Here is a 15,622-nt window from a genome sequence, read left to right as displayed (position 1 = left end):
GCCTTTGTACTTCCTGAGATCCAATGTCAGAGTCAACAGACCCTGCAACTGTCACAGGGGACAGTGACTCACAGGGTGTTACACAGTGAAGGAACATCAGTCTTTCCCTAGTGTTCTCCGTGGGTCTGAAATCTTCACTGCGAGACTTCTTCTGGGTTAGGAGCACACCTACTCCTCACATTACAATGATCAATGAGCCCAGCCTTGGTGGAGGTAGACAGTGTGTTCTGTATTTATTTAGGCCAGCTACTGAAACACAGTTCAAGGGACTCTGTCAAAATAAAATATAGGTGATAAAATGGATTAACAAGCAGTGAGGAGAAATTCCACGTGCATGAGAAAGGGAAAATGTGCATGAACTCCCACTGGGACTCAGATGCTGAGAGCAGATGAGAAGACAGGAAAGGACAGGAGGAGGCCAGAAATAAAGAGGAGAAGAAGAGAAGGGAGCAGAGAAGCCTGGTCATTCCACAGCTTTCATTCTTACAGTGCTCTTGAGGCTTGCTCTTGAATGGGCCATGCTCTGCAGGACCCCTGTGACATCCTTGATACGCAGGCTGTAGATGAGAGGGTTCAGCACTGGTGTGATGATGGTATACAAGGCAGACACCATCATGTCCTGCCAGGCTGTGTGGTAGGTGATGGGAAGGATGTAGGCATGGAGGGTTGCTCCATAGAACAGCACCGCCATGATTATGTGAGAGGAGCAGGTAGCCAAGGCATTGCTGTGACACTTGCCTGAGTTCATCCTTTGGATGAGGCACAGGATCAGGGTGTAGGAGCGCAAGATGACCAGGATGGGGACCAGGATCATGAGCATGCAGCACAGGCATATGAGCAAGCTGCAGAGGGAGATGTTGGAGCAGGAGAGCTTGAGCAGAACAGGAACCTCACAGAAGAAGCTCAAGTTTCTCCTGGACTGACAGGAGGGGAAGCTTATGGTAATGGGGTGATCAACAGGGCATCCAGTATCCCTACACACCAGGACCGGCCCGCTAGCAGTCGGCACACCCTTGGGCTCATCAGTAGTGGGTAGTATAGAGGTCTGCAAATGGCAGCGTATTGGTCGTAGGCCATGGCTCCCAGGTGGAAGAAATTGGCCCCAGCCTGGGTCAGGTAGAAGAATATCTGGATCCCACAGCCCGAGGGGGAAATTGTGTGATCTCCAGTGACCTGGCTCACAAGCATCTCGGGCACCGTGAGGGGCATGTATAGGAGGTCCATGAGTGACAGCTGGCTGAGGAGGAAGTACATGAGCATGTGGAGGTGGAGGTCCAAGTGGATCAGGACACTGAGGAGGGCACTTCTGGCCAGAGCCAGCAAGAAGAATATGAAGATCACAGTGTAGAGCAAAGCCGCATGCTTGGTGTCCATGAAGAGCCCCACAAGGATGAAGTTAGTGCTCAAAGTTTGATTCCATGGAGTTAGACTCCCCAAGTATGTGTTTGGATAGACTTCTCACCTGAGGAGAAACAGAATCAGCATTGTTATATCTACTGCATGCACAGGACTCTATTTTTGGTGAAGCATGCAATTTGTGCTATTTATATAAACGCTGGGTTAAACTGAGGTGGGGTCAGAAATTCAGACCTCAGAGAGGTCAAACTGGACTTTGGCCACTAGCTAGAGTGAAATACAGACAGACCTTGGGGCCCCATGAAGTGACCATGAACTCCAGAAAGAGACAGGTGTCTGCACTCAGTAAGTAAGGATGATTGGAGACTTAAGTTAAAAAACACATTAAGTCTGTGACAGGAGTCAAATTGCTCTATTTGAGTACTTTCAGACCCAGCAGTTCTTCAGGCTCAGTGACAGAAATCCACTGAGGCAACTGGCAGCATTATCACTGTTGAGGGTACTGAAACCCTGCCTGAGGTTCCCTGGAACCTTGCACCACTTAAACAGCTTCCTGCATCACAAACCTCCATTAGAGCCCCTCACCTCATGCCAGCTTCCCAACTGCATCTGACACCACTGAGTTCTGTGAACAGAGCGGTTAGGGGACTGGCACTGGGTAGGACGAGCAGCTGACCTGGAAGAACAGCTCTGAACACAGCCCTGCAGCAAGGCAGGAGGGGCAGGGCTCACTGGATCACAGGATCCACCATGAGGCCTAGGGATTTCTTCATTAACTGTTCTGCAGACAAATGGTCTTAGAAACTGCAGGAACAAGAGATGCAGAGCCCCTAAATATGAACTTTGTATTTAGTTGTAAACTGACTCAAGTGTTCATTTCCCTTTTGCAGACATGATTTTTCCCTGCCGTACTGCCTGCAGTGTCCAGCATTAAGGGCAGTAGGATGTGTTAAATAGCTGTTAGGCTGCAGGCCTGTACTTCTTTGAAGGAATTCCTCTAAAGTCCTGCATCTCAGTTATTTTGAAAACAAAACAAAACAAAACAAAACAAAAACCCTCTATAAATCCACAGCTTTCCTCAGGAACTGCTCTACTCAAATGCATCTATTTTAAATTTTTAGTCAAATAGCCTGAGTCCCCTTGACACAACTGTGCTATAAGCTCTCAAAGGACAGAGGTATTCTAGACTACCAGAGAGTCAGGAGCCCCAGGACAAACTGAGGTGTGGAGGGGCCTTGGCATCACTGTATCCCTGCTTTGAACAGTGCACAGAAGCAGCAATGCACAGCAATAGGAAACGCAATGCAAAAGAGACATCAGGGTTACAGGAGAAGTTCAAATTACAGGAAAGAGAGCAAGGAAACAGGGCACGCTGACCCTCACATCTCACCTGCTGAAGTCCTCCAGAGACTTCTCAGTGAGCCACCCTCCAGCAAGGATCAAAGGGGCACAGGGCCCAGACTCCTCTGTCCCCTCTCATGCTCCTCCAGGAACTGAGTCTGAGTCAAGCCTGGCAGATGCTGCAGCGTCCAGAAGCTGGGCGCTCAGGTGTGACTTAAGGAGGCAAAGTGGGAATTGCGTCACGGGCTCCTTTCTTTGGGAAATTGAGGCGAGGTCTTCTGTTTAATGCCTCATGGAAGCAGGAAGAGTGGTGATTTTTTTTTCTTTCACCTATTCCCCACGCCATGTGACTGCATAGTCCTGAACCCCTCTACATGTGTGGAGTACTGCTTTCCTCATAGCAGCGTAGGCACAGCCGCACTGACACAAGTGGCTGGAAAATTGTGTGATGTCCCTGTACCAACCTCCACCAGGAGTGGGACTGCATACAGCTCATGTGCAGTAAAAATGAAAATAAAAAAAAAATAAATCGGGATATACTTTATTATTACTCTCATTTATCACTGTGATATGGTGGCTTAATTCAGGAAGTTACCAAAGAGAACAGCAGTATCAGATGGAACCTCTAGTCTAGATTTGTGAGGAATCTTAACACTGGCTTTCTATTCCGCAGCCAACAGTTAACAAGGGTTCCTCTCTTCCCAAAGCTCCACGAGTATTTGTTATTAGAAGTTTACTTGACATTAAAGTTTACTTGACATTAAGTTTACTTGACATTGTTTCTTGGGAGAGAAGGAACCTCAGTATTATTGCAATTTTTCATCTCTTGAATGACCATGGATGTTGAAGATTTTTTGATTTACTTAACATCTTTTCTATTTCTTCATCTAACAAGTGTCTATTTATCTTTGATGCCCTATTTTGCACTGGGTCTTTAATTTTGAGGAAATCTGACTTGTTTGATTTCTTTGTATTCTAGATAGTAACCCTCTGACTGTAGAACAGGTGACAAACATTTTTCCCACAGTGTCAAAAAATATCTCTTCATTGTAGTGGTGATTTCTCTTGCTGTGCAAAATCTTTTTAATTAGATGAGATTGCAGGTGGTTTTTGCAATAGTTCCTGCAGGGTTTTGTTCATAAAGTCTATACCTATACCATTATTTTCAGGAGTTCTATCTATTGTTTTTTCCAACAAACTTAGTGTTTCTGTTTTAATATTTAGATCACTGATATTTTGATAATCAATTTTTCCAGTTTGTCGTATCTTTTGTTGGATTAATGAACTTTGTTTTGGACAAAAGTGACTCTTCCTATGGGAGCACCTGCCCCTGTGTTCGCTGTGTTCTCCTCACTCTGTAAAGTGTCCATGCTCACTCTCTGCAACTGTAGTTACAGAGCTTCCCACTGAGAAGGAGCTCCTCTCCTACCCTTCTGCTCCTAGCAGCCTTCTTCTTATAAACTTGCATCTGCTCAAAAACTGCAAAGCTTGATGATTTTAAAGCTTTGAAAAAATAGAAAAAAATATTTGTAAGTGTGCATGTGAACAGTCAATACTTTCCTTTTGTTAAAAATGACTTGAGTGGAGACATTGAACATCACTAAATATGAGAAACCTATAAACATATAAATTAAACACAGAATGAAGGGCAATCTCAACCCAATGGGAGTAACTGTGATAACATATAACTTGGTGAGTTGTGAACAGAGAGGAACATTTATTCACTATTTGTGAAGTAAATTAGTGCAGTCATCAGGGAAAACATTACAGGAAAAGTTCAAATTCATAAACAGTAATAATGACCTTATAAGCAGTAATATAACATTCCATATAATTAGCTCATTTTTTTTCCCCTAAGAGTTGACTATTTTCATGTGTAAAGTAATACTAAGCAATATTGTTGGCTGGCAAATGTTAAATTGCTGTGCATTAAAAACACACCAGAGAATAAGGTGTTATGAGAGGCAAATACCTAATGTTTAAGTTTTTTTAGGTATACATTTGTACAATCTCTGTGGCTAAAATCATAGATAATTGATAATTATAGCAAAAAAGCAAAAAGTATTATTAATGATGTCTTTTTGTGTAAACTATGTCTCTTTTATGATGAATATCAGCATATTTTGAGTTTTGAATTATATTTGTCAGATACTCAAATATGATCATTAAGCAGATTCTATAGCAATGATAATTAGGCCATTTATTCTGCAGACTTTCCCTTCCCTAACACCTTCACAAAGGCTCTGCTGACCTCTCTATTGCGCAGGCTGTAGATCAGGGGATTCAGCATGGGTGTGAGGATGGTATAGAAGGCAGAAACCATTTTGTCCCTGGTTGCGGATCTCTCAGATGTGGGCCTCATGTAGATGAACATCGCTGTATAATTTATACTTTTTTAATACATGAGTTTTAAATTTGACCAAGATTTGTTCGTATGAAGTCCAATATTACTCATTTTATTAACGTTTACAACCTATTATTAAACTATATATGGAATCTTAAATCATTATGAAGATAAGTGTAAGTTTACATGGCGAAAATAAAAGTGCTCATTTTAGACAGAGGAATAGTGTGCATGGTTCATAATAAACACTGCCCTTCCAGGCACTGAAGAATTCAAAATCTCTCATTTATTTTCTTCTTTTACTAGCATTGATATCATACACAAGAGACTGAAATATTAATGAGAGTCCACTGAGGGCAAAACTGTAAACCTATAGATACTTTAATTTGTGTGTGTGTGCTGAATGGACTATAACTGAAGTTAGTGAACATTTTAAAATGAATTGCTTAGTTGGAGAACTGTGAAGTCCATGTTTACTCAAATTTTATATTTCCCTAAATTTTGTTTATGAGCTTTTTATACCTTTGTTATGGCATACACATGAGATCAATTGCAATTAACTTGTATTTTATGAGGAAAAGTTCTATACTCTGAGTATATACTGTCCCACTTAAACTCCTATAATGTCAGTTTAATTTTTCTGCATCAACAACTACCACAACTTTAGCTTTCTAATTGTGAGTGTTAATGTTGTCAGCATTTGAATGAGTGAAAGCCCTGAGTTGCTTGAGCTTGGTCCTCTGTGCAGGATCTCAGAGTTTGCTACTCAGGTCTTGGCTAGGGCTGCCTTTCTACATGCAGCTCTGGGCTTTCTTCTATATACCAGCAGTTGGTGCTGGACTATTTTTTTTAAACTGAATGCTGGAAAAAAAGTTTCTCTGACTTTCATGAATTCTTCAGTTTTCCTTGAGCCCTTGGCACTGTTTATATCCAGCCAAATCAGGAAATCTCTCACTTTGGATGGTTTAATGTCAACAAGGGAGAATGTCAGCTTCGGAAAAGTCACTACTTCCTTGGAAAACTCTGAACCTTGCTCATAGAAGTAGCATTAAAGAATGCAGATCGTGGGGGAACAGTTTAATATTCTTCCTCTCAGGTAAATCAAATACTTTACAGACCAGATCTGTGAAACACTTCAGGGCAACTGTCACACATGTTTGCTGCTGAATTTCTGTTATTACATCTGTGATATTCCAAAAACTGACTAGATTTCCTTAATTACAAATGTCTTAAAATCTTTTGCATTTCTTTATAAAGTGGTAACACAAAATTTAAAGATTCACTATGCTCCTCTAGTTGGTTTATAATTCTTCTATTTGCTATAAAATTTGCTCTCAAAATGTGAAGAAGAAATCTTGAAGCAATGATAGCTCAGATATCTCTTTTTTTAAAATTTTAAAAACAAAACAATAAAAATAAGAACTATAATACAGAATTTCAAAATAGAGTAATAGGAAATTAACATTAGCTATTATTTACATATTATCTTCAAGTAGTTGTTCATGTTACAAGATTCAGACATTAAAAATTATCAAATAGTAAAAGAATGAAAGCAAAACTTGTTTTTGATGAACTAGAGATTAGTAGTGTAGTTATCTAGCATATATATATATATATATATATATATATATATATATATATGCTGAGAAATACAAATTAAAAGTGCACTAACATTCCATCTCACTCCAGAAAGAATGGCTATCACCAAGAAATAACCAGTAACACATGGTGGGGCAATGGCGATAAAGGACACTTTTCTACTGTTGGTGGGAATGCAAACTGGTAAAACCACAGGAGAAAGTGTGAAGATTCCTCAAAAAACTAGCACTGCAGGTTCCATTAAATCCAGCTATTCCCTTTATGCTATTTTCACAGAAGAATTGAAAAATCATGCCGTAGCAATGTATATGCACCCATGTTTATAACAGCACAAGTTGTAATAACCAGATCTTGGAAACAACACAAATCACATTAACTGTGGAATGGATAAAAAAAATTGTGACATTTGTATATAATGGAGTACTATTCAGCTGTGTAGAAGAATGAACTTGGGAATTTTATAATGGATACAACTTGAGACCATAGTCATAAGTGAAATAAATCTGACTCACATGTGTAAATATAGCCTTATCTCCCTACTGTAAAAAGATACCGAAAGAGTAAGATCCAAAATTTTCAGTAAATATTGTGAAAATGAAAGGGAAAGAAAGCGCTCAAAAGGCTCTGGGAACTTTTGTATTCTCCATTTTTTAGTTCTACAAGATCATAAAACAAGAGGGTCACCTCTGTGATTCTCTAGACTAGCAAATACAGTAAAAACCAATGTCTGAGTTTAATAAAGTGATGTTCATAATGCTTTTGTTAACTTGAGTAAATATATACCTACCTCTGAACACCTTTTATTCATCTAGTTGTTTTAAACTATTTTGTAGAAATTCAGTTCAATACGCGATTCTCAGATGAAGAAATACAAATGGCAAACAAATACATGAAAAAATGTTCAGCATCATTGGTCATTAGAGAAATGCAAATTAAAACCACACTGAGATTCCATCTCACTCCAGAAAGAATGGCCAGAATCAAGAAAATCAACGACAACAAATTCTGGAGAGGCTGTGCGGAGAAAAGAACTCTCCTACACTTTTGGTGGGAGTGTAGATTGGTGCAACCTTTGTGGAGGTCAGTATGGAGATTTCTCAAACAGCTGGGATTGGAAGTCCCATTTGTTCCAGCTATTCCACTTCTAGGCATATTCTCAGAAGAACTGAAAGCATCATACCACAGAGATATATGTGCACCTATGTTTATAACAGCACAATTTGTAATCGCCAGATCTTGGAAACAACCCAAGTGTCCTTCAACTGAGGAATGGATAAAAAAGTTGTGGTATTTCTATACAATGGAATATTACTCAGCTATAAAGAAGGATCACATTGAGATATTTATCAACAAATGGGCGCAGCTTGAGACCATACTCATAAGTGAAATAAATCAATATCGCATGTGTGAATACCAAATAGTTGCCCTAATGTAAGTAATGATTCACATATATAATAGTATGTGGTAATCATGATTCCTCATTATGTGGCCTTGAAGGCTTATAAAGTTTTCACTTATTAACTTGAATGGATTTATTCTGGGCTGCTTGATATTATTGCCTGTGATGAAATGAACAGCTATTTTGAAGAAAATAAGTCATCAAAATAGCTTGTGCTGATTTACTATCATCTTGTTTTGAAGCCCCACCAAATTATGGCTCTTCTGTCTCCATTGGTTTCATCATGATATATCTTGTTGGAATTTATTATACATGATAGTATAAACAAAAATTGTTATAGGCAAAGAGATAATATGGAAAGCATTGTTCGTTCTCTGTTAGCTGGTTCTAAATACCCTACAATGCTTTCATCCACTTGAATGGTTTTACACTGACTTGATATATTTGAAGCTATAGTATATGAAGTTATATTCAAATATTTCAAGGAAAAAGACACTATGGTAACTACTATTAAGTCAGGTTATTTGGTGGTAAAGCACTAGGTTGCTGAAAGTGTCATGCATTGACCTGTACTAATATGTTGTTATGTCCTCTTTTATTTCAAACTCTCCCTTATTCATTAAAAAATATTTAGTTATTTTTTATGATTTTTAATTAATGGGAAAAATAAAAAAGTAGCAGGATATATTATAGTAACTTTTTTGATTTCCTATTAACTTGATTTGAAGTCCTGTAATACTCCCACTATCTTGTTTTGATTGATTAGAATCTGTTCCGTTCTGTATGATAGTATCAAGTTTGAGGGTAAAGGCAACTACTTTGAAGGCAATAAGACTCACTATGATGCCCATTCTGATTTGACTATTATCTTCTTTGGAAATCTTATAATGTTTAGAAGGTTTAGGTTTTATTGTTCTTGTTCTCTGCAGTTCTGTTCAACTTCATAACACCTACTGAGATAGACAATTATTTTTAAGGAAGCAAGAGGCAGTATGGTAAACATTGTTGATAACCTTTTACTCTGTTTTACATCATGTGCTATGTCTATTCTTGGTTTTGCCTGAGAGCTTTGTTTTGCCATAGTTGACTTCATTCCCTTCCAAAAAAAAGTAATAAGAACTAAGGAGTAATAAAACCCAAAATGTGTAAATTTTGATGTAAAAAATACAAGAAAAAGTGCTGTAAAAGATACAACTGCAAGTGTGTTTAGGGGTGTTAAATAGATGCCCATATTAATGTTTTTGGTTGGATCATTGAACACAACTGTTTGCAGTCTCACTGTGTGAATGTCCACTTTGTATGCTTTGATACTGTGACTTGAGCAACTATCTCTAAGATGATAATGTGTAATCTATTAACTGGTGATTTCTTACTGTTTTTTTTTTTTTGTAGTTTTGTATTACTTGTACCCTTACATCTCTTTATTTTGTTTTGTTTTGTTTTCTCTTTTTCCCTTGTAATAAAATTAAAAAAAACAAAAAAGGAACACATTTCAAATAATTTGCATATATGACACAAATAATGATGAGAATATTTATGGATGCAAAATCTAGATTTAGATTTATGTTCACATGTTAACTATACCTGTGTAAAAAATCAATATGCATTACAAAAGGAAATACATGCAAATAAATGAACAAGGTCATCAAGAAGCCAGATGTCTCTTACAGGAATATTTCAAATTCATAAGCAATAGTAATGACCTTATAAGCAGTAATATAACATTCCATATAATTAGCTCATTTTTTTTCCCTAAGAGTTGACTATTTTCACGTGTAAAGTAATACTAAGCAATATTGTTGGCTGGCAAATGTTAAATTGCTGTACATTAAAAACACACCAGAGAATGAGGTATTAGGAGAGGCAAACACCTAATGTTTAAGTTTTTTTTAGGTATACATTTGTACAATCTCTGTGGCTAAAATCATAGATAATTGATAATTATAGCAAAAAGTATTATTAATGATGTCTTTTTGTGTAAACTATGTCTCTTTTATGATGAATATCAGCATATTTTGAGTTTTGAATTATATTTGTCAAATACTCAAATATGATCAGTAAGCAGATTCTATAGCAATGATAATTAGGCCATTTATTCTGCAGACTTTCCCTTCCCTAACACCTTCACAAAGGCTCTGCTGACCTCTCTATTGCGCAGGCTGTAGATCAGGGGATTCAGCATGGGTGTGAGGATGGTATAGAAGGCAGACACCATTTTGTCCCTGGTTGCGGACCTCTCAGATGTGGGCCTCATGTAGATGAACATCGCTGCTCCATAGTACATGCCCACCACCATTAAGTGGGAGGAGCAGGTGGCAAAAGCTTTGTGGCGACTCTCCCCGGATCCCATGCGGATGACAGCCAGAATAACACGAGTGTAAGAAGCAATGATGATTGTTACAGGGAAGACAAGCATAATTACACAGCAGAGAAATATCATCCTTTCAAATGTCTTGGTGTCCGTGCATGAGAGAGTGAGCAAGGCAGGAACATCACAGAAAAAGTGGGGTATTTCTCGGGACCCGCAGTAGAAGAAGGTCAGTGCAACTACCACTTCTAATACACCATCAGTGGAGCCAAGAATCCAGGAGGAGGCTGCCATGAGGCCACAGATTTTCTGGCTCATGAGGACTGGATATCTTAGAGGCTGGCAAATGGCAGCATAGCGGTCATAGGCCATCACAGCTAGAAGGAAACATTCAGCTCCAAGCAAGGACAAATAGAAGAAGATCTGGGTCCCACAGCCTGCCAGAGAGATGGACTTACTGCCAGACAGGAAGTTGACTGCCATCTTGGGCACAGTGGTGCAGATGAGCATGAGGTCCATGAGGGAGAGCTGGCTGAGGAGGAAGTACATGGGTGTGTGCAGCTGGGCATCCAGGTAGATGAGCAGAACCATAGCTGTGTTCCCCACGCAGGCCACGGTGAAGATGGCGAGGACCAGTGTGAAGAGGAAGGTGTGGGTGGGGCTGTGATTGAAGATTCCCAGAAGGATGAATTCAGAGTTGAAGGTCTGATTTTCCCAGGCCATGGAGAATATTTTACTATGGACATAAATCTTTTAAGAAATGGCACAGTAATACTATGTAAATGTCAAAGATTTACCTCCTACGTACACATTCCAATAAAATTATGTATCCATAGGAAAATAATGACTGAGACTTCGAAAGTTTTTGTTTCTGAATAAAAGAGATTAAAGTTTATATTTAACTCCGTATGAGGTTAAAGGAAAATATGTAATAGGAACTCGATGTTTCATAGTAACCCACTTAAGTATTATAACATCTTCATTGCTAGTGTGTGAAAAATAAGGTTACAGTAGAAAATGTTTATTTTGACTCATTTTCCACGGTTTTCAGTCCATAGTCAGGTTGATCCAATGAGAAGGGCCTGGGTCAGTAAAGCTACACAGTTCCTGGAGACCAGGAAGGAAAGTCTCTGTGAATGAAGTAGCCAAACAAGAGGTGCATCTGGAAGCCTGTGCCTGGTGACTTCTGTCCTCCAACTGTGACACCTAGTAAAGATGCCACTGAAGCACTTATTGAGGAGATCACTGCCAGTGCTGCCTCTCCTCACATTTCACAGGCCCAAACCCTAAACATATGGGCATTCTGGAGATCCTTTCTGATGTAATGCATAAGACTTGCTAATGAAGACTTTTATCGTAACTACACTAAAAGTATAAAAACACTTCAGAATTGTCAATTCCATGCCTCTTCTACATTTCCCATAGAACTTGCTATGTCACATAATGTCAATAAAATTGTGTCAGAAAAAAAAGTAGAGGGTAGATTGTCTAGAATAAGATCTTGAAACATGTTGGATAAACAGAGAAATAGAGAAGGAAGCACCAGAAGCACATACACTACCAACTGAGCATCTTCACGGAAAGAGTGCCTCACCGACGTGCATCCTCTCACCGTGTCACTAAGCCTGAGTGTGTGCAGAAGACAGCTCAGTGTGAGGGATTTCACAGAAGAGCCTGGCTGCAGGGGATTCTAACCACACAGTTTCAATCCCTCAGATTGCTCACCTGTAAGATTCTAAGGAAGTTTGTATTGTGTTGAGCCTTATTTCTGTTCTTTAATTTTGGAAGTGTATGATATCTGTTCGTTAAAGAATTATGAAGACTAAGTAAATCGTAAGGGAAGATAATGTATGAACTTTGTATAAGATTTTGTTTTAAAGTTAAATACCACTGGAGATAAGATCTGTTTTCTGTACTTTTTCTCTAGAGTACTATAGTTTACCAAAACAACAATTTCCCTTCTAAAGAAAATTTATAGCTCTATTTTGAGGAGTGGTGGATGTAGCTCAGTGTAGATGATGTTCTTATAATCTGCAAGGTCATAGATGTTATTCTCAACACCAAGAACAGAAAAGGAATACTTAATTGGTTAAAAAGTAGCATCTTTTTCATCCTCTATTTTGTTTCCTTTTTCTGCCTCTGACTTCCTGGGACATATCATTGGCTCCCCTCATTATGTGTCTGGTTCCAGCTCTTCAATATGTTTTGTTGTCCAAATTATTTATTTGGGCAGTGGCAGCAGCATGTGAGCACCCCCAACATTCCAACTGGAATTCACTGCATTTCAAATTTTAATTATTTCTGAATGCTCTATAAATATATTTTACAGGTTCCTAACTTACAAATAATAGCAGTTCCTACTCTATAAGTACAACCTCTTACCTGCTTTCTTGTTCTTTTTTTGTTTGTTTGTTTTTGAATAAGGAATTGAACTTAGGACTTTGCACTTGTCAGGCAGGTGCTTATACCTCTGAGCTGTATCTCTGGCACTGTGTTACTTAATTTTTTCAGCATATGTTTTATACTTTCACTCTTTCTGAGAATTCTTATATTTCTAGTTATACTTTTTCCTTATATATTAAGAAATTTCAAATGATGCATGATAATTTTATATATTCAAACAGCATCATGATAAATTGATGTTATATGTAATGTGGTGATCAAATCATTACTTTTATCCATTTCCTTAAGCTTTTGTTATTTCTTCATTGCAAGATTATTAGAAAGCTCTCCTTTTCATGGTATTAGAATTATTCATTATCATTATCTATCAGCAATCTGGGTAAAATTGGAAGTCATTTAAATGAAATTGCCCACTCATTAAAGGACAGATACAATGCAAGCTCACTCATATGTGGATTGTACAGCGGCTAAGTTCATGCAAGTCAAGAAAAGAATGTTGATACCTTGGGTCTTAGGGTAATGGGGACAGGGAGAGACTGATTACCTGGTGGTATATTACAGTGAGACAGAAACAGGAATTTCTGATGTTCTGCAGCAAAAGAAAGTGACAACATAAGATAATTATTATGCATTCTCTAGTTACAAATGCTAATTATATTTTCACCTTATTTCTATCATTCACTGTTGTATAATTCTTTCATTATGTGTTCCACAGAAAAATCTCGAAATATCCTTACTGAAAATTGCTCATAATTTTTCATGCTTTCTAATGAAATGAATTTTCCAACAGAAAATTATTAATTTGATTCCATTACAGTCTCTCTAATAAGCAATATGCTTATATTTCTTTTTTAAATTTTATTTAAAAGGAAAAAGAAAAAACAAAACCAAAAAAAGTGGTGTAAGGGTACAAGTAATAAATAACTAGAAAAAAAATCAGTAATAAGTCACCAGTTAATAGCTTACACATTATCCGTTCTGTATGATAGTATCAAGTTTGAGGGTATAGGCAACTACTTTGAAGGCAATAACATTCACTATGATGCCCATTCTGGTTTAACTATTATCTTCTTTGGAAGTCCTGAAGTCTTTACGAGGTTTAGGTTTTATTGGCAATATGCTTATATTTCAAATGTAGTAGTGTTACTATACTTGTGTGAAATTTCCCCACATTTTAAAATAGGCATATTGTTTTTAAAAATTGGAAAATTAGCATACATCAACTCGGTTATTAAAAATTTCCTATATTTTTCCTTATGCAAATTCATGTTTTAATGTCATTTAGTGCATTCTAGAAAGGTAACAAGAACTTCTTAATTATTTTAAATTGGCTTTAAATTATCTATCTAGCCTATAATTTTGTTGGAAAATCAGTGATGCTAAGAAACCTGTGGAAACATGGCCCAGAAATTCATGGGCCAACAGCTTCTTTGACCTGTATTTCACATTTCTTCTTGCTTACCTTTTTTCCAAATAGACCAATACACATCAGTCTACTATCAGTTTTGTACTCACAGCTACAGTCATTCTGGGGAATAAAATCTTTCAGGCACACTGCAGGTCTTTCAATTTTTAAACTGCCAATTCAGGTGCATTTGTTTGACTTTCCTGTTTTTTTTTTTAATTTAATGTCCCCATTTAGAGAAAGTCTTTAAGGAAACACTAGAATTGCTTATCATTATGATGTCCTCATGCCTATCATCAAGTGACAGCTCCTCCTTTAATTTTCCTTACTTTCCCATCACACTGCTTGCTCTCCACTGCTTTCTGTGCCTCCTCCGACCCATGTGAGATCAAACTCCAGCACTGAAGGCTTCTCAGTTCTGTGCACAGAGGTGATTTTATGAGGCACACTAGTTTGTAACAGGACGTCCCTGAGAAACAGCGCAGGCTGGTGCAGCTAGTCCTGTCTCCTGGTCTCTGTTAGTGTCAATACCATCTCCATCAGTTTAAGCTGAAAACAGTATAGAGTTCCCAGTGCTCTATTGAAAAGGGAACATCTATAGGGCAGTAGAGTTAAGATTCAACCTACAGTTCTTCCTAAGACTCTGCTTTTCTGTGTTTTGTATTTTTTCTAAGTGCACACCCATAGAAGGATAAATTTATATTTCATTATACTACTTCACTTTTTGTGAAAACCAAACCTATAATATCTCAAGTGCTTTTATATTCTTATCACAGGAGGATAAATTGAATAATATTCCATATTCCATTTCGTAAAGATTGGGTTTTCTGATCATGCTATTCAGGCTTCTGCACATCCAACTCATGTGACAACAAAAAAGGCAGGTTTTTCTTAATAAAATCATGCATTTATGACGAGAGTGTAGTTTAGTAGTAGAGTGATTTTTTAGCATGTGCAAAGCCCCTGGATGCATCCACAGCACACCACTCACCTGGAATGTCTTTAGCTGTAGATATAGAAATTGATGCAGTGGCATTGTACCTAAAACCATGAGCATCACTCTGTTATAGAGTGTGCATTAATTTGACTACAAGTTTATGCATATCATGTATTCTTACGAAGTTCCACTTCGTACGTGATTAATAACATTGTGGATTCCAAATGCAGTCTAGTAATACAAGTTAACATGATGCTACAGAGAAGAAAAGCAGGATGCTGATTAAGAGAGTTCCTGTGGAGGGATGCTGAGGGATAGTGTTTATTCAGACAAAAAATGCTGGAGCTGAGAGGTGGAGGGCTGAGAGTACAGGAGAGGAAACTGAGGCAAGAAGAGCAGCATAGTTTGGCAGTGTTCACTGAGCACAAGCATTTGCCTAGATGTGTGACAACCACTGAAACAGAAGTTCCCACCTCCAAATAGTAAACAAACAAGCTAGCATGGAGTTATAGATGAAAATGGTGTGCAAA

At 38.0% G+C, this 15,622-nt stretch overlaps 2 protein-coding genes across 2 annotated transcripts; both read right to left on the bottom strand.

Moving 5' to 3' along the window:
* Nucleotides 1–463: 463 nt before the first annotated feature.
* Nucleotides 464–5,071, bottom strand: LOC100733262 (olfactory receptor 2T3-like). Its single transcript, XM_013148584.1, is given in 4 exon segments — nt 464–945; nt 948–1,454; nt 1,923–2,160; nt 4,928–5,071. Coding segments are annotated over 4 exon segments (1,371 nt in total).
* A 5,060-nt stretch (nt 5,072–10,131) lies between these two features.
* LOC111755641 (olfactory receptor 2M3-like) lies at nt 10,132–11,070 on the bottom strand. The gene has a single exon (XM_023563375.2). The coding sequence runs from the start codon at nt 11,068–11,070 to the stop codon at nt 10,132–10,134; it is 939 nt and encodes a 312-aa protein (XP_023419143.2).
* Nucleotides 11,071–15,622: the final 4,552 nt, after the last annotated feature.

This window comes from Cavia porcellus, unplaced genomic scaffold, assembly GCF_034190915.1.
Source record: "Cavia porcellus strain 051 isolate PalLab524CR breed Dunkin Hartley unplaced genomic scaffold, mCavPor4.1 scaffold_2, whole genome shotgun sequence".
NCBI classification, from domain to species: domain Eukaryota; kingdom Metazoa; phylum Chordata; class Mammalia; order Rodentia; family Caviidae; genus Cavia; species Cavia porcellus.
This window is presented reverse-complemented; position numbering and strand designations above follow the sequence as displayed.